Source organism: Doryrhamphus excisus, linkage group LG11 (assembly GCF_037039965.1).
Source record: "Doryrhamphus excisus strain RoL-2023G ecotype Guam linkage group LG11, RoL_Dexc_Guam_v1.1, whole genome shotgun sequence".
NCBI classification, from domain to species: Eukaryota; Metazoa; Chordata; class Actinopteri; order Syngnathiformes; family Syngnathidae; genus Doryrhamphus; species Doryrhamphus excisus.
In genome coordinates, this window is record NC_136367.1 from 19,041,922 (window position 1) to 19,064,976 (window position 23,055).

General features: G+C 42.5%; 4 protein-coding genes across 8 annotated transcripts; 1 reads left to right on the plus strand and 3 right to left on the minus strand.

The window, feature by feature from the left end:
• Nucleotides 1–1,143: 1,143 nt before the first annotated feature.
• On the minus strand, nt 1,144–8,163 carry LOC131129379 (ras association domain-containing protein 1-like). Of its 2 annotated transcripts, XM_058072898.2 has the most exons (7): nt 7,816–8,163; nt 6,847–7,203; nt 5,394–5,518; nt 2,381–2,485; nt 2,032–2,311; nt 1,849–1,964; nt 1,144–1,290 (listed from the first exon to the last, which is right to left on the minus strand). In XM_058072898.2, the coding sequence occupies exons 1-7, from the start codon at nt 8,012–8,014 to the stop codon at nt 1,144–1,146; spliced, it is 1,329 nt and encodes a 442-aa protein (XP_057928881.2). In that variant the 5' UTR covers nt 8,015–8,163. The 2 variants fall into 2 exon arrangements, with proteins under 2 accessions (XP_057928881.2, XP_057928891.2); XM_058072908.2 differs by lacking the exons at nt 5,394–5,518; nt 6,847–7,203; nt 7,816–8,163 and adding an exon at nt 4,277–4,642.
• A 374-nt stretch (nt 8,164–8,537) lies between these two features.
• zmynd10 (zinc finger, MYND-type containing 10) lies at nt 8,538–10,894 on the minus strand. Its single transcript, XM_058077202.2, has 5 exons — nt 10,656–10,894; nt 10,370–10,495; nt 9,192–9,313; nt 9,000–9,125; nt 8,538–8,922 (listed from the first exon to the last, which is right to left on the minus strand). Exons 1-5 carry the CDS (start codon nt 10,809–10,811, stop codon nt 8,811–8,813), a joined length of 642 nt encoding a protein of 213 aa, XP_057933185.2. The 5' UTR covers nt 10,812–10,894; the 3' UTR covers nt 8,538–8,810.
• A 2,684-nt stretch (nt 10,895–13,578) lies between these two features.
• On the minus strand, nt 13,579–19,075 carry nprl2 (NPR2 like, GATOR1 complex subunit). 4 transcript variants are annotated; one of them, XR_013629505.1, is made up of 12 exons: nt 18,727–19,075; nt 18,444–18,535; nt 18,193–18,361; nt 17,992–18,100; nt 17,504–17,640; nt 15,863–15,960; nt 15,734–15,770; nt 15,539–15,632; nt 15,345–15,462; nt 15,065–15,207; nt 14,834–14,993; nt 13,579–13,723 (listed from the first exon to the last, which is right to left on the minus strand). XR_013629505.1 is itself a non-coding variant. In XM_058077216.2 (11 exons), exons 1-11 carry the CDS (start codon nt 18,802–18,804, stop codon nt 14,926–14,928), a joined length of 1,143 nt encoding a protein of 380 aa, XP_057933199.1. In that variant the 5' UTR covers nt 18,805–19,075; the 3' UTR covers nt 13,770–14,925. The 4 variants fall into 4 exon arrangements, 3 of the variants coding, with proteins under 3 accessions (XP_057933199.1, XP_057933212.1, XP_057933218.1); XM_058077216.2 differs by lacking the exon at nt 13,579–13,723 and having other exon boundaries at nt 13,770–14,993; XM_058077229.2 differs by lacking the exon at nt 13,579–13,723 and having other exon boundaries at nt 13,770–14,993; nt 18,491–18,535; nt 18,727–19,074.
• A 267-nt stretch (nt 19,076–19,342) lies between these two features.
• On the plus strand, nt 19,343–22,888 carry hemk1 (HemK methyltransferase family member 1). Its single transcript, XM_058077247.2, has 11 exons — nt 19,343–19,558; nt 19,719–19,892; nt 19,967–20,058; nt 20,328–20,421; nt 20,630–20,758; nt 20,967–21,031; nt 21,099–21,148; nt 21,238–21,343; nt 22,182–22,277; nt 22,427–22,537; nt 22,626–22,888. The coding sequence occupies exons 1-11, from the start codon at nt 19,508–19,510 to the stop codon at nt 22,684–22,686; spliced, it is 1,029 nt and encodes a 342-aa protein (XP_057933230.2). The 5' UTR covers nt 19,343–19,507; the 3' UTR covers nt 22,687–22,888.
• The last annotated feature ends 167 nt before the right edge of the window (nt 22,889–23,055 follow it).

Consider the following 23,055-nt stretch of genomic DNA (forward strand, 5'->3'; position numbering starts at 1 on the left):
ACATTACAGTTGTAATAGTACTAAATAAAACGTAACGTGTCAAAGTGGCTAATGGCAACCTGCTTGGTGAGCTATGCTAATTCATTAGCCACTGACGCAGGTTAGCAACAGGAGCTCAACCGTATCAAACACCTGTCGCCCGTCGTTTAAAAAAACCCCACCTCGCATATTTTAACCTGTTAAAATACAGAACCGCACAAACTGTTATTTTAAATAAATGCTTAACAGGTTTACCTTCTCTTACACCGTTCAATTACCATGACTCGAAGCGTTCGTTGCTATGGTGGTTTTGTAGTGACGATGGGATCAGCTGACCTCAAGCTAACCACTGCTAGCTAGCATTCGCGATACATAATCCATGAGCTTTGTTAAAAAAAAAAATCAAAACCCACAAACCTTTGATTGATAGACTTTCTTTATTGAAAGCAGTGCACATTTGAAAGTGTTAAATGGCATCAATTTAGACCAGTGCTGCTAGCCACAAAAATATGTATTATGATTTATATTAGTTATTATATTATAAAAATAATGGACTATTTACCAGCAGAACTGATTATTGGCCCTGTGCACATACACATATAAAGACGGACATAAGAGTCAACACAGAAAAGGACAGAAAGTGAAATATAAACATACATATATCATTCACAATCACAGTCAACCTGTGTGATTTTGACACTGTGCTGCTCTCTGACATTCAGAAGTGCGTATCAAGTGCATAAATTGACAGTGAAAAATCCAAAACTAACAAAGAGTTGCATCGAGGACGTGACAAATGCTTCCAGCGAACACACGTTGCAGCTTTGTGGACATTTCAATGATCTACAGTGAGCTGCAAACAGGATCACCAGGTGGCACCATACGGTGGACATCGTTATCCACCGTTTGTTCCGCCACGCTCCTCCTTCCTCTCAACTCATTCTCTCAGGCACATCAGACGCTCCAGGTGGAAGGCACTGCTCATGTCTCGCATCACTTCACACGCACATCCCCGCAAGCTCTCGCTCGCGTTCATCGTCTCTCTCGCGCCCCTTTCACACTCGTTCACCCAAGAGGTGCTTTGATTCTCTGAGGACTTCACATGCATCCGCGACTGCCGCTTCTCAAAACTTAAAAAGGTGACAGTCCAGCCTTAGAAGCTCATCATCCCGGGGTGGAGCCTTGCAGGGCCTCCTGCATCTTGGCTCGAGCCACAGCGTATTTCTGTATGATCTGTTTGACGTGCTCCTCTTCCTCGCGCTGGAGGATACGCAGGAAGTTGCTGAGTTCCGGCGTGGAGAAGGCGTACCACTGCGAGGAGGAAACAACAAAAACTGGATCAGATTTTGTTTTCTGGGGTTTACAAGAACGAGATGAGATTTAAAAAAAAAAACGCTTATCACGGTTAATTGGTTCCAGACCTACAGCGATATGTGCTTTTCCACAAAGTAGGCATCGTAAATCTGCTGAAGATCTTCTAAATGTGTTTTTTTTGGCATTATTGGAGCCCTCTAAACATGAAATAACCTTCTTGTCACTTTAACACAGGTATTACACAATATAGTGTAGTTCACATAATAATAGAAAATGCCACATCTTAGACATGCAGTAAATTAGACATTACATTGATACATGCATTAGCATTGCTAGCATACTAGGTGGCTATTGTCTCATCGATGTAACGCTCCTGTTGGCTAGTTGCCCAGTGTAGTGGAATACCGCTGCAGTGGTGCAAAGAACACGTGTTGAACATTCACACAGGAGCTGCTGTCAGCCACTGGCACTCTCCAAACTGCTAACAATGCTAACACTCGGCAACTGAGCAGTAGCCACACAAAAAGTTGTTGTCGTGTGCGATGCTACACTTACGTTGACCTCTCCGGTTTCGTTCTCCTTGAGCACGAAGCTGAGAAGTTTCTCGCTGGGTCCAGCACTCAGTCTCAGAGGGAGGGGCCGCTCGTTATCAGACATCTTTCGAATGTAAACTGAAGCAGGACAAAGACACTCAGTTTGGGAAATTGACAAGGAGATCGCTCCAACGGGACGCAATACCTTGCTCGTGACGCTCACGGCGCTCGAACAGAGCAAACTTTGCAGGATTGTCCATGACGGTGAACTTCTTCAGCAGGGCCTCGATGACTTCGCGGGCGGACGTATGAGAGCTGATGTGTAGGTGCTTGGACGTGTCCTTGGGCAGGTAGAAGGAGGTGCGGCGCTTCACTCCGCTACGCTTCCTTCCTCCCGATGCCTTCTTTGGGGACGGCGCGACAGACACGGGTCGCACCAGCTTGAACTGCACTTTAATGAAGCCAATGTAGGAGCCATCTTTGTTCTCCAGACAGGAAAAAACAATCGTTACAAGTGTGACCAATGCAAATGTGGCTCTTTTGCCGGAACTTACCATATGCATGAACAGGTTGCTGTTGATCTGGGAGTTGTAGTCCTTCACCTGCTTCTGAATGTCTGCACTGCTCAATTCCTGCTTGCTGTACTCAGTCGTTTCATCCTGGAGGAAAAAAATAAGAGTCAGTGCTCAACACAAAAAAAGAATGCGATTGGTAATTATCGTGTTTTGTCCTAAATTAATTAAATTAGCATTGTTTTACGGTTGAATCCGGCCTGCTGTTAGTCAATACATATGCATCTATAAGGAAATTGTACGTATTCGTAGCCCAATTAAGAATTTTTAATAATAAAAATGGCTAAATGAACGAGCATACAAATATCAAGCATTTAGAAGGTGCAGGGTGTTAGCATGATTAGCCGTGTGGAGCCAACAGCAGCTCCTGTGTGAATGTTTTCCACTACACTGGCCACTAGGTGTCAGAAAGGTTACACCCATGAGACAATAGTCGCAAATTATCCTGTCAATGCTAACACATGAGTCATATTTTTTTGCTGATTTTTTTTTATTTTATGACATTATTCTAATATCTACTTTATACTTGAAAAATGAATGCTCTTTTTCCATTTTTCTTGTTGATGTGTATTTTTAAAATGTGTCAAAGGCTGATAAACTAAACAGATGCGGTCACAAACAGCCCCCGTGGCCACACTTTGAATACCCCCATCCTAAGAGATCGCAGAAATGGCGTGTTTTCATGAAAAGTAATACATTTTGCTTCCAACAGAAAACAATGTTGCTCATTATAATGGAAAACTGGGCATGAAGCGATAAATGGGGTTTGTTCACTCTGGCGGTGAGAACCGGTTGCATCAGACTCCCCGCTTCCTGCCAACGCAGCCAAAGTGATGAAGTCAGCCCGAGCCAATCCTGTCCCGCAGCAGCCGCTGCGGGAGGGGTTAAGCGAGCGTGAAGAAAGGGAGTAATGATGGGAGTTGTGAAGGGAGGGGTGCGTGTGGAACCTGCAGCTGTTTGCAATGACAGCGAGCCACGGCTCCACACACCGCATTCCTTCACTGTGTATTCATGTAAAAATAGCCCCCGCCAGAGATACAATGCTCCCCCTTGTGTCGCAGACGCATCCTGTGAGGTCATCTGACTCTTCAGCCAGTCACGTTCCACTCATGTTCGCATTTGGCCCTCCAGCATTTGCAGTATCATTAGCATGAAATGGCCGTTTTCCTGTGTGCGCCCACCCGATGGCATTTCCTGCCTGCACAAAACTCAACAGCCATCACTCTGCCTATGCTGCAGCATTATGTTAACTGGAAAATGCACCCTAAACATAAAAAGTTGAACCCTACACTGGAAAATAATGTGAACACACAAGCCTCGAGCATAGTTGTGGTTCAAATATTTGGACATCAAGTCACATAAACTCAGTGGTAGCACTCTGACTGATTGAATGATGCTAATGTAATGCAATACATCAATAAATATTGACTATCCAAAATGCAGATGGCCTATAAACACATGCACCAAGAAAAGGTCACAAAGATGGAAAAAAAACTATTGTCAGTCAACGAAACCAAGACATGGGTTTGTGTGGGGGTTACTATGACATAAAACTCCACACATTCCATGACTCATGGACGAAATGAGTGGAAGAAAAGTCCAGTAAATGAGTGATGGGTGTAGCCACGGAAATGCTCTTACATCATCACATTTTCCTGCTTAATCCATGTTACGTTCGTGTTAGAATTTTGTTTTTATATGTTATCAGTGTCCCAGCATGTCATCTTGTTCTGATATGCGCATAAACATAGTTTATTTAAAGTTGTGTTTACTTTCTAACGGTTGCGTTCGCGGACACCTCGGAAGTTTTACAACTCCGAAAAAAGAGGAAGCGCACTGAAACGCAAGGGAACTTCCTAATTTTCATTAATATCTCACCTTATTTGCCTGCGCTTTGCATTTCTGGCGTTTTGTGAAGAATGATGTCTTGGCGGTGAAGTACTGCTCGAACTCCGAGTCGGAGTCATCCGCGCTGCAATAGCCGCTGCTTGTGGAGCTGCCCCATGTCTTCTCGAAGGAAGGCGCTTTATCCGAGCTGCTAGACGAGCTTGTCATTGTTACTAAAATGCTAAACCGACACGCGAGTGAAAAGAAAATAGTCCCGATGTACGAGCCTGGTTGTTTTGTGAGCGAATGTAGCGCACTAGAAGTTCGAAGGTTTGGTGTCTAAACAGCCACGTTTCCGCTATACAGAACGCTTGTTCTCGTGTGAAACAGGATGTGGTTGTGCTGGAACTTCCTTAGCCCCACCCTAGCAAGAGCCACTTCCTCAGCGCCGCCTTGGTGTCCCCGCCCATTTTCAGACGTTGGACATTAGAAAATAAACAAATCCAACGCAGCGCTTCCTGATTGGAGGCCGATTCAGGAAGTGACGTTTTGTCGGCATGTTGAAAGCCCCACCCACTCATGTGGCCAGTGTCACGTGAGGGTCACTTTTTTTTTTGGACCACTTCGTACACAACAGTGATGGGTTCCTTACTGAAGCGAATTGGGCGTTTGATTCACTCGAGTACCCCCGGCTTGATTCCTTTTATTTAGCTAGCGGTACGAAGGGTGAATAAGTGAAAGACTTAACAGAGACGAATACCCGTGCAGCACTCGCAAGGTTTGAACGACTCGTTCAATACTCTCATATCTCTTGTCCACGGTACTTTCTAATACGACTCACTTGAACTGATTTGAATCGCTTATTTTCAGCCATCACATGACATTAATATTCTAATATGTCCTCAGCTGCATTAAAATATCGTCTCCCACTGGTAACACTGCATTATATTAACTTTAGTTGTCATCATGGGTCAACAATAATGTAATAATGTGCTATTTATGCTAAGATTTTCATAAAATTCACTATACAGGAAGAGGAAAAACACTTGCAATACCTGAGAGACTCTTGGAATACTTAAGAATCAATATGTCCAGTCAGTTATATTACATGTAATTCAGGTTTTGTTTTTTTTGTGTGTGTGAGTGAAGTGTATATTTAGTTTCTTACCACATTTGTGTCGGTTTCTATGGTATGCTCCACTACACACGGATGGTCGCTAGATGAGCCTCGGTCCCAATTGCAGTCTAAGCGGATGAGGGGACGACAGCGGTAGTGACATGTGAACCTGCAATCTGGAAGAGGGGAACATTTGTTAAGGATTAGAAGTGTAACTGTACAGTTGCACACCTCTGCAAGCGACAAGCAAGAGAATAAACATATTGCTAAACACATAACATGTGTCAGCAAACTTAAAGGTTACAGGTAAAGGTTTGAAGATGATGGTATTGTAGAAATGCTGAATACAGGAATCCCTCGTTTATCATTGTTAAATGAATTTCCACAAAGTAGAATTCCTTCTTTATGAATCCAAAATTTTCATCATTGGAGCATAGAAAACCTGTTTACAATCTTCTAAATACAATTTTGAACTATATTAGAGACTCGTAGACATGAAATAACACCCCTATGGTCACCTTTACAATTGCAATACCAAATAGAGTGGACATAAATAAGAGTAAAGAAGCCAGAGTTGAGTTCCAGCTTTGCATGGGTAACAGCCGCTAAACTAGCCTATCCCAGCTGTCTTCAGGCGAGAGGCGGGGTACACCCTGGACTGGTCGTCAGCCAATCACAGGACACATATAGACAAACCATTCACACTCACACAGGAGAAGTTATACTAGCAAATTGCAATATTCTGTCATAATTTTTCACTGTACTTTTCTTGAAAGTAAAATTACAATCTCTTTCTCGTAGACCTCATGAGTTGTTCTCATCACATATATGACGTTTTTCTTTCTAGGATATAATAGTAAATGTAACAAATTGTAAATAATAATAAATTCACAATGATGCAAATTTTCTAACCAAGCAACTTTTTCACACGTGATAACCATAAAACTGTAGTATGTTTGTTGTGTCCTTTGGTCTTTAAAACTTTCAAAAGTAATTTTTCTGTTCAGGAATGCATGCAAATAACTACAGTTTGGCATCCTAAGCCAGAATTTATAAAGCTCTTTCCTATTTCTGTTCAAATGTCCGCATTTAAGAGCCTCTACATACTTAAGTATGACCTATTACAAAAATGACTTTAAAAAAATGACTACAGTATACTACGGTTTAGGGCGGCATAAACCATACATTGGGTGTATTGACAAAAGATGACCTAATATGGTACTCGCCTACCAAGCACTTCCATACTGTTTTTATGAGTTATTGAGAAATATACACAATTTTGACTGTTGCTACAAAACACGCAAACAGATGTTTGCTGTTATTAGGTTATTGTTCAGTATTTGTGTTACGTGTTGATGCAACACAAACCGCAGGCTCGTTTGTGTGGCTTTCAGTTGAAGAACAGGAAATTCAAGGCCTTTAGGTTTCAGCAAGAGACACATGCAGAAGTAGGTAACATTAAACATGGGTTTCTGCAAAAGGAAGAAGGTAATGTTGGTCTCACTGGCACAGCGCAGGCTCTGCTTGTAGAGACCCCAGATGAAGTCCCCACACAGGTCACACCAGGTGGGCTGAGCGTGGCTGCAGGGTTGAAAGTCGTGACCTTCTCCCGTCTCCTCCACCTGGTGGTGGTCCAGCTCGGAACTGCTCAGGATCCGGATGATGCCAACCCGGCTCAGCAGATCCGGGACCTTGCCCGGGCTGATCCTCAGGGCATTGGCTCTCTCCAGACGTGGAGGCGAGCATGGCGAGTGTGCACCCGTCAGCCGGATGTGATCCCCGCTTGGGGTCAGGTCACGGAGCTCAATGAACTCCCCCGTGAACATCGTGTCGCTCTGAGCCCCTACGCCTCCATGGTCAGCTTTCAAGACAGAAAAACAGATCTCATTAAATAAAAAAAAGATATTAACTGGACAATATGTTCAATATTGAGGATGTAACTGAATAAGGAAGTCAAAATATTGACAACCTTACAACAGTTTGCAGTAAAAATCACTATTTCACTGGAATGTAACTAACATCTAACACAGTATTGTGTTATAATTCTTGCACATCATGTTCATGTTGCTGTCAAACCTGTTTTAGCTTAACAAATGATGAAAATTGAGCATAAAATCGTGACGGTATTTGCTGTATAATTCTGATGCATTCAGGTGTAAACAGATTTTTTTTAAATAACTCCAGTAACCAAACCTTTACTCGATTGTACACATTCTCTTACACAGTTCGTGTACGCACTGTAAGGAAAAAACTACATACTTGCAAACCAATAGCCAAGATTGACTTATATACTAGTTCGAAGTGTATGCTTTCAACTTTAAATGTAGTATTTTCCACGGTACCCAAAGTGTACAACAGCCTAGCATACCAACCAGACATGCTAACATATAAACACTAAATGACAAAAACCATTAAAGTACATTATTTTACAAATGTTACGTGCGATAACAATCGTTCGGCTTGTTTAACTCACCCAGGCAGAGGAGATAGCGGTTTGTCTCATGAACATCTTCCATGAAGGAGACGAAAAACTTTCCCCGATGTTCGACATAACGGCGATGGGTGTCGTTCCCGCTCGAGGTATTACGGTAAAATGTAAAAATGTCGTTAGGTACTATTTCCCACTTTCCCCACAGAGGCGAGGCTCCCCAACGGTGTTGCTTTACAAGCATCAGCGGAAGAAGAAGCCTTCACGGCTGAAGTTAGGAGGAGGAAACATGTGAGATGAGCTGCAGTTACATCCGGGATGTTTTCTTTCAACTCTGAGGCACAGAATCCCCGTTGCTTGAGGTCCAGTGAGAACATCCATCCAGTTTTTCCCTCTTATCCTCATTAGGGTCGTGGGAGTATGCTGGAGCCTATCCCAGCTGACTTGGTTCGAGAGGCGGGGTAGACCCTGGACTGGTCGCCAGCCAATGCTCTTAATGTCAATTCGCACTTAATCGGCGCATCGCTACTCAATGCAACTAGTGGTGCGTTCAAGGACTGCCAAACAAAGTAGGAAATCTCAATGCTTGAAGAAATTGTGTTTTTTTACAATTTTTTTGTCTATTTGTGCATTGCCATTGGCTGGCAACCAGTCCAAGGCGTACCTCGCCTTTCGCCCAAAGACAGCTGGGATAGGCTCCAGCACCCCACAACCCTTGTGAGGAAAAGCGGTAGAAACTGAATGAATGAATGTTTGTCTGTTTGTGCATTTCCATTGGCTGGCGACCAGTCCAAGGCGTACCCCGCCTTTTGCCCCAAGTCAGCTGGGATAGGCTCCAGCATACCCACCCTATCCTATTGATGTTCTACGGAAGAAATAGCTATTTTCGGAGGAATCTTGCGGCTCTGTGAGGACCTCTGTAACAAAAATGGATGCTAAAATGTATCCGGGACATAGAATGTAGTTTATTGTGTCAATGATGGAATTTAAATGTTCTCTTCTTGTGCACCCAAGGATTTAGGTCTGGGCTTCCATGTCCTTCAGGTTTCTTTGTTGTTGTCATTGCACAGGTCAGCCTGGGTCTTCTTGTTAGCCTCCATTATGATCTGGCAGGCCTTCTTGTGTTTGGGCCACTGTTTCACCTGACATTCCCTACAAAGAACACAGACACCAATGTCATTTGATGCTTTGGAAGTCCTTGGAAAATCCAGTTTCGGGGTGTCCCTGACCTGTGACAGTACCACTCCCCTTGGCATCGAGAGCATTTCTTAGCAGCCTTTTTCCCACAGCATCCGCACTTTGGCGTCTCCGGGATGAGACTCTCCATCACATCCAGGTTGTACGTCTGAGCCAGCCTGGTTGAAGAAAACAATTCCTGCTAGCACTTTGGTTCATGTTTCCCCATCTTTTCCTGGCTCTACCTCTGAGCTTGTCGTCTCAGGTCCTTTTCGGAGGCATTGAAGGTTTCTTTGACTTGATACTTGGCTATCGCCTTCCACTTGCCAGAATTCTCTTTCACGATGTGGTTCCACATTTCGGGGAGCTACAAGCAGAGCGAGCCAGCCAATGTGATCTATCCATATATACACAATATACCAAAATACCAATATACCAATACGCTCACATTTAAATGTACAAGAGAAAAAAGTCATATTTAAAAGTGGAAATTATGAGCTAGAAACTGAGCATGTGCTGCCTTCTTCACTGCACCCTTTGTCACATGACACTCGGCACATGCGCCGTTTGTATCTCATAATTATGACTTTCAACTCAGAATTATGATTTTTTAAAATCTCATAATTACTTTCTTATCTCATAGTTATACATTTTTATTTTGTAATGATTTAATTTTGACATTTTATCTCAGAATTATGACTTTTTAATCTCATAATTATGATTTTTTTATCTCACAGTTGTGACTTTATTCCATAATGTCAACTTTTTATCTATTAATTATGACTTTTTATCTCATGTCAACTTTTTATCTCAATTATGTCTTTGCAATCCGACAATTATGCCTTTTATGTCATCATTTTGACTTTATGTAGTTGTGAATTTATATTTCATAATTATTACTTTCTTCTCATAATGTCGATTTCATCTCAATTATGACAGAATTCTGACATTATCTTATAATTATTTCTCTATTTTGGCTTTTTATTTCATGTTTATGGATTTTTATCTCATAATTATGACTTTATCCCGCAATGTTGACTTTTTTTCTCATAATTATGACTTTTAATCTCAATTTCAACTTTTAATCTCATAAGTATGACTTTTAGTTCAGAATTATGATGTTTTATCTCATGTCAATCTCATAATTATGCCTTTTGCTCTTGTAATTTTGACCCTTTAAACAGTAATGAATTTTTATTTCAGAATTATATCTCTCATAGTTATTACTTTCTTATCTCATAATGTTATTTTTTTTAAATATCATAATTATGCCTTCTTACATTGTAATTTTGAATTTTTCATATCATAATTATGAATTACCACTGGGATATTTTTTTCCAGCATGCTTCCGTAATCATGCCAATGAAAACAATATTGAGAAAAATATCAACAAATAAATTGAATGAATATTAATTTGAGTTACCTGCTCTAAAACAAGTCCCTTCTTTGGAGGTTCGGGCTCAGTAACAGCAAGGTGAGCCAGGAATCGCTGGAGCTCGGCCAAGTTTGGAAGCTGATCCACCAACACTTCGCTCAGGAAACTGCGTAGCTGTCACACATTGGAGGATGAAGCCGCAGCATCCAGAAAAGCCACGCTTCCATTGTTTTGACCAAGAAGCTTCCTCCTATTATCCACTTTCTCATCCCCTTCCTGCTCACGACCACGTGAGGGAAAAAATGACCCAGGACCGCCCGCATTTTTACTTTACCTTGAGAAGCTGGTTCTTGTTGAAACTGTTAAAGTCGTACTTCCTTCGGCAGTCTTCCTTCAGCAGCAGATTGTACAGCGAAATCCACACCTGGCCGTCCAGTTTTGTCATCTTCACATGGTCTTCCACTGGGATCTTCTGCCATTTTCCGTTCATGTATTTCTCTATTTCACCTACAGAACACCATAGTAAATGGGAGTGAACCAGTGTATGCTGGGAAATGCTTCATCTCAAAATCACATCATCAATCATGGCCCACTACCTAAAATCGGCTTTGAGTTTTGGCCCCCCCGTGTCCTACAAAATACAACATTTTAGCAACATTTATAAGTCAGAAAAGAGGGAAAAGCATAATAGGTCCCTTTCAAAATGCATTCCGTATGGGTGGCAAGCAGTAACCATCAATCTTATTGCAAATGTTGACCAGAAATCAGAGCACAACGCACAAAGGTGTGACCCATTTGTCAAAACCAGGCATTTTTATGGTTGTCTCACTGCTGGTCCCTCGCGGGATCGACTTGTACGATATTTACCTGCTCTGCAGCGACTCCACGGGCAGCACTCGATCAGGCGCACCAGCAGACAAGGCACGTTGTGTATGCATAGCATGCGGTTAATGGTGCTGATACTGTGGAACACATTTCATTCATTAAAGGAAACACAAATGAAAAGTAAACAAGGTACTCGGTTTCCTGCATACAGAAAAAAAAGGTTAATCACCTCTATACCTAGCACGCTCCTTTTGTTTGTGGGCAACTTCCTGTCGACAATTTGTTAGCCATATTTCATATGATGGGTGGGTTTTACAACATTCAGTACATGCATCGATTTTAAAATTCCATTTACTTACAATTAAATTTGGTATTCTGATTATGATGGAGGCTGCATGGTGACTGAGTGGTTAGCGCGCAGGCCTCACAGCTAGGAGACCCGTGTTCGATTCCACCTTCAACCATCTCTGTGTGTTTGCATGTTCTCCCCGTGCGTGGCTTTTCTCCGGGTACTCCGGTTTCCTCCCACATTCCAAAAACAACTCCAAATTGTCCATAGGTATGAATGTGAGTGTGAATGGTTGTTTGTCTATATGTGCCCTGTGATTGGCTGGCCACCAGTCCAGGGTGTACCCCGCCTCTTGCCCGAAGACAGCTGGGATAGGCTCCAGCATACACTCGCGATTCCAGTGAGGATAAGCGGCATAGAAAATAAATGGATGATTGTTATTAAATATAAGAAAAAAATAGTAAAAATATATTAATTAGATTAATTAGATTAATAACTCATTCAATACCAAAGACGTAGTTATATGTACATCTTTTACCAAAAAATAAAGGTAATATTTTCTTGCCAGCTGGGGACAGATGCTAATGCTAACTGCCAAGAGTACCTTTCGGTGTGGTCGGTGATGTATCGCAGCACGGACAGAGCCTTCAACGAGATGTCAAACTCCAGCTCGGCAGCCTGATTCTGCAACTCCTGAACGTAAAGCAGAATCCCATCATGGCCGTTCATGACCATTGCTTCGCATGTGGGTGGAGCTTCATTATGTTGTTTTACCTCTTTGGAACAGAGAACTGCCTCTGCGGTCACTTGGCTGTGCGTCTTGTGAGTCACGCCGCCATCTTTGCCGGTGTTGGCGGCCAGCAGGGTGAGCTTGCGGTGGCAGTAATCCACCAAGTCGAGAATGGAGTCATCAGCCCCCTCGCAGGAATCCTACGCCGGACACAAAATGGACTTTTTGAAGCTGGTGACCGTCAAAAGTTTAGGACATGACGCTCACCTTATGGAACATGATGGTCTCCAGCAGGTTGATGATGGTGGCTTCATAGTGGATCTGGGAGGAAGAGACACATGGACGTAGATTTTTGTGTGTCTGAAGCTTTAATTTGAAAATCACTTTGGGTCTGGAACCAATGAACTGCAATAAACAAGGGATTGCTACAATGCTAACATTAGTTAGATTATCCGCTTAAGAAAAGCTGACTGACAGATAGTTGCTAGACCTCAGGCTTTCTTTTTTAGGATGTGTAGCGAAGCCTGTTTCCCTAGTTTATGATGGACGCACACGTCTACCTTCAACCCTGCTGATCCACTCACCACCATGTAAAGAGGAAAGGTGTTCCTGGGAGTGAAATCCTGCAGTTGGCATAAAATGGGAAAGATTTTTTGCTTCCATACTTCAGTCAGGATCATCTCATGGACCAGGACTGGAATCTGCAAAGGGGGACAAACAGAATGGGCCTTCCATCCATCCATTTTCTGCTTCAGCTGCTTATCCTCACAAGGATTGCTGGTCTTCCAGATCTCCTGACTGTGTGGCCAATATGCGAACCCTGGGCTTGGACCATATTGTGTGAAAAGCTGTGGTCAAGTTTGTATTAAAGTCACCTTTGCAGAGGTCACCAGGATGTCCTTGATGAACTCATCATGCATGGCAGAAGCGCTGAGTATCGCTTGCATGTTCAGCTTTTCAACGTGCTCATGTTGTCTGAACCACCTGCAAAATAATCAGCTGTTTAATACCTGACACATTTGTATATTAATTTACATACATGAAACCAAAACTACCTATACAGTATGGAACCAGTACCATAAAGTCGGAACTATAAAACACCTTATGAAATTTTGAAAAACAAATTATTTTTCATTTTGAAGGAAATTGGCAAAATTTTAAAGTGGAAAACGTTATTTTACAAGAATAAACTCAAAATATTTATAGGAGTAAAGTCCAAATTACGAGAAGAAAACAATACCTGTTGTGTAAAAGGTTAGAAGACCCCTTATCTCCGGTATTACGGTATTAGCATTGCCACACTTAATTTAGCCTAGCTTGTGATTGAGTGTGTGCTAGTTTCTTACCTCTTCGATCCCACGTCTTTCAGAGAAAGTATCTCCAAACTTTCAACAAACGCTTCTGCCTCCACTGGCAAAAGAACCGAGCCGTCCATTTTTATTGATGTTTGATGGTTGTCTGCTCCGTTTAAGCTGTTGTTACTCGTCGGTTGCCATGGCAGCGACAGGACGGTATATACCAACAAAGCGCAGTACCTCTATGTCGTCAATAAGAGGCGCTACATCATAAAGAGCGGCATACACTTCATCAGGTTCACAACGTAATACAATTCAATGCTTTCAATACATAACACGGCGGTTTTATTAAGGAATTTATTTCAAAATATGCCCAATACTTGGATTGCCTTGCACTGACAAATATTTTGGCAACTTTTTTACATTCTTGAATATTACATAGTAACAATGTTAGAAATTGTAAACACTGTGACTAATATTAATAAAACAGAAGTGCTAATGTACACTAATACCTTGTATGGTACAGTATTAACTAACTATAAGTAATTCACATTTAATACAATAGAAAGACACATATCACAATAAAAAGTAACAAACATTTCAATAATACTGTATCCAATAATAGAACTAAGCAAAATAAATTTCAATAATACTACTAATAATAACAAAACAACATTAAATAACATGATTAAGTAATAATTACTCGGTAATCATTTATTAATCACACTTTTTTGCACAATAAATATTAAACAGATTGAACAGAAATTAGTTTAACTTAGCAGATTAACAAAGTTAATCATCGGGCTGATGAGAGAATTATGAAATCAATCCGCTAAAATTAAAAATAGCTCAGATAACCAATATTTTTTTTTTAAAAAGAGCGGGTGAGCAAATCCAACGCTCCTTTTATCTCCTGCCTGTGACGTAACTTCCCCTGAGAGCGCTTGTAAACAAACATTCCTAGACCTTTTGTGTGCTAGTTGTACCAAATGCTTTGTCATGAGGGAGGGGGGAAAAAAACAAACCAAACATCGAGTACGTAAAAAAACCTTATTAGCCACCTGAAACGCCAGCATCGTTTGACGTTTGAAAAGTGCAAAAGGTTTGCCCGAGACCTCCATGGCATCACACCGGATGCTCGGAGCATGTGTCCCAATATAGTGCACCTTGCTGGGCCAGAGCAGGTGGCTCCGTCCACTCTGGTTTTCCTGGTAGTTGTGATGTGGTAATGCTAATGTTATGATATTTGATAAGGACAAATCAACAGGTTCACTAGGACTAATAATTGATAATAATTTGAATAATAATAATTTGAGTCCTTTGTACCTCCAGGTGTGCACAAACTATACTTAAATGTAAATAAAAAAAGTTACCATGTGAGTCTTGAGTTCCAGAAAGTTATCTGTTTTGACGACCACATGCATGTCTTCATGTGTCAATCAAGCCGTCTTAACTGCACGCGACGTCACTTCCAGCACACCACAATGTTGGGATCATTTTCCAAACGTTCATCCAGCTCCTTGTAGCTGATCCCTGCAAAGATACTCAACGTCATCACAAAGCAGACTGGCTCATTATTTAGCGCGCTTGAGATGAAGCCGTGCCTGTCTTGCAGCAGATCTCATCATAACTGTGACAACCCGTGTAAAGGCGAGGCGGCCTGCTCTTCTCGTCGCGCATCACCTTGACCGGATACTTCTGCAGCCGCCGAATGAGAGACTTCATCAGGCCAAATTGAATCAGCCTCCTGAAGGACAACGCGTGATAACAGTTAGCGCATGACCCACCTCACCGCCGCCTGACCTCATCCCTCAAAAGTGTTGTAGTTGTTGTTTTGTCCCCCCCCCCCCCCCCCTCTTTGTGCGTGACACCGGCGCCGCTGACCTCTCGTCAACTCTCTGCAGCTGCTGCGAGTAGCGGGAACAAAGGTCTCGCACCGTGGTTCCCGGGCTCAGGCCACAGTACAACTGGAACACGTCTCTCAGACTTGGACGCTTTTGGCCTGACGGGACGGGATGAGCGACGGTTGGAAAAACATGCCAGGACAGGGAAGTCAATACTGGACACTTACTACTGACCTTGCTTGGTGACGTAGGTGAGACAGTCCTCCTGGATGAGCTTGTCGTCTATCAGGCTCTGGACTTTGGGGGTGGTGCAGTAAACATTGGAGTACTGGGAGGGGGGGGGGGGGGGGGCACAAATTCAAATCAATCGAAAAGTTTCACCACCACATAAGTTGATCTTCCAAATAAAATGCATTTCTCATCCAGTACCTGGAATATGGACACCAAGGTCACCAAATCATAATACCTGTAAAAAGGAACAGTGAAATATCATCATAAATTGGAAGAAAGTAGCATCTGAATGCGTGAAGAGATATTCACACGGAGCGCTGCACTCACAGGAGATTCTGCACGGCAATACGAACGATATTCAACTCCACATCTGCTTCGGCTGAGATCTTCTGGACATGCCGAAACCCGTCAATGTAGGGCAGGATCTGAGGACAATATAGACGGGATTGGACTGACTTGAACCAAAAGACCCCCAACAAATTTTGAAATGAACAATGAGCTGAACAAATATTGAAAAACAAGTCATATGTAGTATATGTAGTCACAAGGCATAATAAAAAAGTTATCCTCCCATTGTGTGTGGAAGTGGTTTTTGACTACTTAGTTTGTCCTTCCCGATTAGGTTTCAAACCCTGAAGTTTAGAATAAATAAACTAGAGGAACTAGTTAGCTCGGCGGTGGCCGTCTCACGTGTCCCTGTCGAGATCCCGTAGCCAGCGCATAAGAGTTGCACGATGTGGTGTAAACAAACATAGTCACAGTTTCCATATGCTAACGGGAGTTATGTCTTATCATGTCTACTACATTAGGTAATATGAGTGTAAAGTGTAAAACTTTAGGGGTGCTAGTTCATGTCTACAAGGCTCTAATAATGTAAAAACATTATTAGATGGTTTTAAACAGGTTTTCTGTGCTCTAACTATAAAAATATTCGGTTTAATAATACGGAACCGCACGTCGCGGAAATTCATGATGGAGTACACCTAAAAGCCATTTTAAAGAATCATTTTTGATTGGTTGTCCTCACTGCCAAACAGTGATGGGTGCTGGGTGATATTTTGTGACAAGTAAAAGAAGTTCATCTGATGCAAAATGGGGAGTTAGCCGGTCAAGGTCAGGTTTATTTAAATGGCACAGTTCAACAGCCAATAAAACAGAAAAACTACACAATAAACATACCCTTTGACGACAAAGGTCATGTTTGCGTGTTGTGCAAAGTTGCAATGTTTAATGATTGTCTTCGCCGCTACTCCCTTTTTCTGGGAATTCACACTTTTCTACTTCATGAATGGCGCCTGACAGGGATTTAAACTTTGTCACGGTGTTTTGTAGTATTTTGGCATGCTAAATCATGTCACATGAGTGTGAATGCCTGTTTGTACGTACGTGTCCTGTGACCAGGATTTACCTCACCTCACCTCCTCTGAAACTTTCAAAATAAAGCACTCTTCATGCAGGAAAAAAACTATTAAGTCGCACTTTTTAAACATGGTTTGGTTGGTCCTGAGTTCGATTCCAACCTCAGCCATCTCTGTGAGGAGTTTGCATGTTCTCCCCGTGCATGCGTGGGTATTCTCCGGGTACTCCGGTTTTCATTCATTTTCTACCGCTTGTCCTCATGAGGGTCGCGGGGGAGCTGGAGCCTATCCCAGCTGTCTTCGGGCGAGAGGCAGGGTACACCCTGGACTGGTGGCCAGCCAATCACAGGGCACATATAGACAAACAACCATTCACACTCACATTCATACCTATGGACAATTTGGAGTCGCTAATTAACCTAGCATGTTTATGGAATGTGGGAGGAAACCGGAGTACCCGGAGAAAACCTACGCATGCACAGGGAAAACATGCAAACTCCACACAGAGATGGCAGAGGGCGGGATTGAACTCGGGTCTCCTAGCTGTGAGGTCTGCGTGCTAACCACTCGTCCGCCGTGCAGTCTCATTCCAAAAACATGCTAGGCTCACCTGCTGAGTGGTGAGATCCCACTGAGATTTAATAAAGTTGTCTTTGCTCTGGGTGAAGACCGGCACGTCATATTCCTGAACGACCAGCGGGTCCTTTCGCAGCGGGATCAGCTTCAGGTGGATGGTGTTGGATTCATCTAAAAACGGGCAGAGAGATCGTACATTTGTACAAAAACACACAGCAGCTTTTCAGTATGAGATACGTAGCATTTGGAGGAGTACGTTTTACAATCAGGCTGAAAGTCATTGAATATTTTCCAGACGCGGTGGCGGAATGCAGTGTAACAACACTTCAAATTCCCACGCGGTACACATTAAAAGCTTAATGCATGTGTTTGTGTGTCTGATTGTGTCTGTTTGATTTTATTCATATTTATTAAAGAGTGAAGCCACGGAATTCAAAGCGTGAAGTGGCGAGGGATTACTGTACGGGAAACACTGCAATATCAAGATACACAATATATATACAAGATGATAACAAAAGCTACCTATGGGTAAGGTGCAGGCTCCTGTGGCGTTGAGCTCTTCCAACAAGGTGGACATGATAGGCAGAAGTTTCTGTTTGCTCTCCTCATTGGAGATGAAGCCACTCTCCAGCTGCAGCACAGACGCAAAGATTTTGATAGCAAAAAAACAGAATATACCCGCAGCGTTGTTCCACAGTAAAATGAAATAATAATAATTTGTACCTCTAGCGTGGTGAGATAACCTGAGAGCTTCTTGACAATTGGCTCCAGGACACAAGTGTTAGCTTGCGCATCACAAACAAAGCCAAGGTTAAACAGGAGGGCGTTGCGGCTGTACTTCTTGTGTTCAATGCACACCGGACACCCGATTAACTTCTTGCCCATGGCAGTGCTGCAAAAGAATCTCATGTTAGGTTGCATGACAGTGTGAATGGAACTAATCAACATGATCAAATTACATTCAAGTTGCATACACTGTTATTAATTTGTTCTGCAGCTCTGGTTTGGTAATAATGTAAACCTGAACTGTGTCAAACAGCTCCCTTGAAATGTATTCTTCCGGGACCTGGCAAGAAGACAAAAACAGGACATAATCAGACATGATATTATACATTATAGTGTGCAACTTCGTTTCAAATTTGGCATTTCCTTTTTAAAAATGCTGCAGGATTTAGCTTATAACGGCAGCACAGTGTCATCCATTGGTGATGCAAGTTCTCAAAGTGTACATGACTCTCACAAACATATTTCGCTCACCTGGTATGTTATTTTGGGACCCAAAGTAGGGTGAAATTCGCTAAAGAAGATGCATTCTAGTCGAGTGTCCATACCCATCACCGACTTTCCAGAAGGTGTTTATTGACTTTGACCAAAACAAAACAATTCAAGCTAGGTTGGTAGGTCTTTCTTAAGCTAGCAGCTAACTTTCTGTTTTTAAAACAGAACAAAAAACACCCTGGAAAGTAGCAGGTTTAGCAGCGACATTAAACCCCAAGAGGATAAAAGTGAAACTGTATCTTTCCCACGTTATTTTACATTTCCTTTCCAGGGAGCTGCCACACATTTTCCAGTTACTCCTCGCCTTCCTGGAAAACAAGATTGGTGCATTTAAAAACACCTCGTAGAATACCACACCAATGCTACGCCAATATTTTACTTCAACTAAAAATCCACTCATGAAATATACATTTTAGTGTACTGTTATATATTACAATTCAGAGCTGACCGTGCTTGTTTTACAGTTGTCTGTACGTTTCGTTTCGTACTTTTCTGATCATTACAAACCGCATTTCCCCATCGCTCATAAATGCATCTCTTCTCAACAGAGTCAATCTTGCGCGGTGTTTGCGCAAAGCTGCCACTGACGTCACGTGTAAACGTTGGAGCAGTTAGCTGCTGCGCCATGGCAAGCGCCGCTTCCCTTGCCACCCACCAGCAGCAATGTCGAATAAACTCCACGATGGGAGTTAAAAGTGAGTTTTAGTGCGTGTATACACGACTGAATGTGTTGCCTTTGTCACGACTGCGTGGGATCAAAATGTGGAGGAAGCCAGTGTGTACAGTAATTAGGAGGAGTCGCGGATTTAAGGTTAGTGATGGCTTTAAATAGTGTTTTTTTATAGTTTGTGTCACTATCCATTTACAAAAGACATTTCTGTATAAAGTAGTACAGTGCAGAATAGTGTATTGTGTACATTTGATAATGTGTCACCCAGTTATATAAATGAATAAAATGCATACACTTTTAGGACATTTGGGGCTCCTGTGCAGTGCATCCATGCAGTACCGAGGCACTTCCTGCATCCAGGATAACAGCAAGACAGGCAGCAGATTTATGGAAGAGACACTTTGAGGCGAACCGTGTCACAGAACCTGACCTCTCCAGCTACTACATCATTGCCCACGTGCTTGGCGCTAAAACTGTGGGTCACCAATATGCTTTCTTGTCAATAATTTTTAATTTTATTGAACCCCAGCCTCTGTTTGTCGCTGGCAGATTGAACGTGTTGAGCCAGAGAGATTGTCTGAATTTCTCACTCAAGAGGAAACTGAGAAAATATGGACACTCTGCAAGAGGCGCCTTTGCAGGTCTCATTATATACTTCATTTTTTGTTTTGACAATGTCATATAAGTATGGAAGTGGGGGTGTCACAGACTGAATTACAATGAAAAAATATTATAAGCTAGTAATATAATCTCTATTACGTTACACTCTTCTACACTCTGTGTGTACGCTAGCGGCCCCGCCTCCACCCACATAGACTGTATGACTTACAAAAAACGTATGGGAAACGCTGATATGACTTTCATCTGGTCGTCGGAACTTGCAGTAATGTGTGTACTGTATGCGTTTCAGGATGCCTGTGCAGTATGTGATCGAGGAATGGGACTTCAGAGATCTGACACTGAAGATGAAGCCTCCTGTGTTCATCCCACGACCAGAAACAGAGGTCTGAAAGGAAGCTTTAGCAGCGTTTCATTCATTCTAGCAAACATGTACGATATCGGTTATTAGTAGATTGCAAAAGCGTCTTTGCTGTATACCGCATGTCTCCATGGAGAACCAAAAATGGAGCTCACCACAGCCTTTGAAGAAGCTGAGCAGGTAGTGTGACAGCAGTACAGAAGTACAGTGTGTGTACTTGCTGTGTATGGCAGGAGTTGGTTGAACTGGTCGTGCGGGATCTGCAGAGGAAGAACGACGGCAGACGGGGTTCACTTACATGTTTGGAAGTGGGTTGCGGATCCGGTGCCATTTCTCTCAGCCTGCTCAAGAGCATCCCTCAGGTCACTTCTTTACGCATTTGTAATAATAAAAAAAAGTCTAGGTTACCAGTATGTAGTACTCTCACTGAGTTTTTGAGCACATTTAATTATTTGTAACAACGTGTGTTCAAGTCTCCTTTCAGGATTGTGTAAAATAAGGGGAAAATGTGCAGAATTCCTTTAATGCAGGCCACAATAATCACAATAAGGTGTTTGTTTACCTCTCTAGCTGACAGCCGTTGCACTGGATCAAAGTCTGGATGCCGTGGAACTGACAAAAGAAAACGCATCAAGGTAATTCAAGCTTCAGTCAGTGTCATTTCACAATAAAAGAACTCGGAATGAAAGATATCTTCAACAGGCTGGGTGTCCAGGATAGATTAAAGGTTTACCACGCGGATGTCACTAAAGGTATCTGAATGCAGCACGGTCCCACGGTTGTTCCTGTGGATTGGAAAACACAGCGGAGAATTGGAATGTTGGTGTTTGTGTTTTGCCAGACGCGGACACGGTGTTGAAGGTGTGCAGCAATGTCTCTGCATTTGTCAGCAACCCTCCCTATCTCTTCTCAGATGATTTATCTTCGCTGGAACCTGAAATTTGGAGGTAAAAAAAATTATGTATTTTTATTTATAAATATATATATTTATAAATATATATTTATAAATATTTGGGCTCAAATATTTAATTGCCTACATATTTTTTATATTATAAATTAACTAATAATAATTAATAATTAATTATAAATAAACACTTCACCCAATTTACAAATTACAAATATCAAAATACAAATACTGTAAGTAAGGGAATAAATAATAATGGTCATAAATTATAAATACTAAGGATGTCCGATATTGTCCAACTCTCAATTTCCGATATCAGCCGATACCGATACCGTAACATGACATAACTCCTGTGGTGGAATGAACACATATGTGTTGTATACCGCATTTAAAAAATATTGTTTTAATAATAATATTTTAATAATAAATATACACAACAAATACATACGAGGGGGTGCTGGAGCCTATCCCAGCTGTCTTTGGGCGAGAGGCGGGGTACACCCTGGACTGGTGGCCAGCCAATCACAGGGCACATATAGACAAACAACCATTCACACTCACATTCATACCTATGGACAATTTGGAGTCGCTAATTAACCTAGCATGTTTTTTGGAATGTGAGAGGAAACCGGAGTACCCGGAGAAAACCCGCGCATGCACGGGGAGAACATGCAAACTCCACACAGAGATGGCCGAGGGTGGAATTGAACCCTGGTCTCCTAGCTGTGAGGTCTGCGCGCTAACCACTAGACCACCGTTCCGCCCCACAACAATAGAATGATGATCATTTTCTGAAGCGTGTTGTTTTAACATATATTAAAACAATATTAGATGGCCTTTAAAAATAGATACAGTATAAATGAAGTGAATTTTATTGTCAGGTTCGAGGACCACGCCGCTTTAGACGGTGGCAAAGACGGCATGAAAGTGATCCAGAAGATTCTGACCCTGGCTCCACACATTCTGGCAGATGACGGGCATGTACCGCTAAATCATATCACTATCATGTGTTTATTCATACTTTTATTATCCTATTTTTTAGTGAGTGCTGCTGTCAAGCCACCGCTGCTATTGTAATGACATTTGAATGAAGGCCACTTTGTTTCCCCTCATCCACCCACGACAGCCGCGTTTACTTGGAGGTGGAGCCCAGACACCCCGGGCCCCTTCGGCAGTGGGCGGAGGCCAACGTGGAGAGGCTGGATTTGGTGGCGACGCATCACGACATCAACAACAGGTCCCGTCCACGCTAAATTTGATATCGCAGACCCATGACCCGGCTATTAGATTTCAAGGATGATACGGATTTGTTTTTGTTTCCGCAGGCCGCGATTTTGCATCCTTCAGAAAGGGAAGTCAAATGACCACAAGCTGGACCCGGGTTGAGGAACTCAGATCCTATTACACTGGCTTTAGTCCAGGTGGCCATATAGCCTCCTGTTGGCTCCCCCACCCCCACCCCTAAACACGCTTACCAGCACCACCACTGTCATCGCTACAGATTTGTCTTTCTTTTTCCCCAATTAATCCTTTAAATCACCTGCTTTTCATTTTATTTGTGTGCGTGTGTCCTGTGCCACCGTAAAACCCCCAAAAAAAGTGTGTGTCATGGCACAAAAGCGGCTCAAAGCTGAAGGTAATTACCGAGGCTTTTCTTAGAACACTCCCTCTCAGAATCGCACCCTCCTCCCGGGAAGCATTTTGTAGTTCTGTGAATCGGCTGATCAGCGGTCCTCCCCTTTGCCCGTTCACTCA

What these genes read in the sequence shown, in the direction of transcription:
- zmynd10 (XM_058077202.2), bottom strand. Translation starts at nt 10,811, where the DNA reads ATGAACGGAAAATGGCAGAAGATCCCAGTGGAAGACCATGTGAAGATG. An exon ending in ACAAGAACCAGCTTCTCAAG is followed by an intron (nt 10,496 to 10,655) that starts GTAAAGTAAAAA and finishes AATGTGTGACAG; the next exon opens with CTACGCAGTTTCCTGAGCGA. An exon ending in AGGGACTTGTTTTAGAGCAG is followed by an intron (nt 9,314 to 10,369) that starts GTAACTCAAATT and finishes CTCTGCTTGTAG; the next exon opens with CTCCCCGAAATGTGGAACCA.
- hemk1 (XM_058077247.2), top strand. Translation starts at nt 19,508, where the DNA reads ATGTGGAGGAAGCCAGTGTGTACAGTAATTAGGAGGAGTCGCGGATTT. An exon ending in GGAGGAGTCGCGGATTTAAG is followed by an intron (nt 19,559 to 19,718) that starts GTTAGTGATGGC and finishes ATACACTTTTAG; the next exon opens with GACATTTGGGGCTCCTGTGC. An exon ending in CATCACGACATCAACAACAG is followed by an intron (nt 22,538 to 22,625) that starts GTCCCGTCCACG and finishes TTGTTTCCGCAG; the next exon opens with GCCGCGATTTTGCATCCTTC.
- nprl2 (XM_058077216.2), bottom strand. Translation starts at nt 18,804, where the DNA reads ATGGGTATGGACACTCGACTAGAATGCATCTTCTTTAGCGAATTTCAC. An exon ending in CAGAACAAATTAATAACAGT is followed by an intron (nt 18,362 to 18,443) that starts GTATGCAACTTG and finishes ATTCTTTTGCAG; the next exon opens with CACTGCCATGGGCAAGAAGT. An exon ending in CCTTGGTGTCCATATTCCAG is followed by an intron (nt 15,633 to 15,733) that starts GTACTGGATGAG and finishes CCCCCCTCCCAG; the next exon opens with TACTCCAATGTTTACTGCAC.
- LOC131129379 (XM_058072898.2), bottom strand. Translation starts at nt 8,014, where the DNA reads ATGCTTGTAAAGCAACACCGTTGGGGAGCCTCGCCTCTGTGGGGAAAG. An exon ending in CCGCTATCTCCTCTGCCTGG is followed by an intron (nt 7,204 to 7,815) that starts GTGAGTTAAACA and finishes CTGTCTTGAAAG; the next exon opens with CTGACCATGGAGGCGTAGGG. An exon ending in GCAGAGCCTGCGCTGTGCCA is followed by an intron (nt 5,519 to 6,846) that starts GTGAGACCAACA and finishes CCCCTCTTCCAG; the next exon opens with ATTGCAGGTTCACATGTCAC.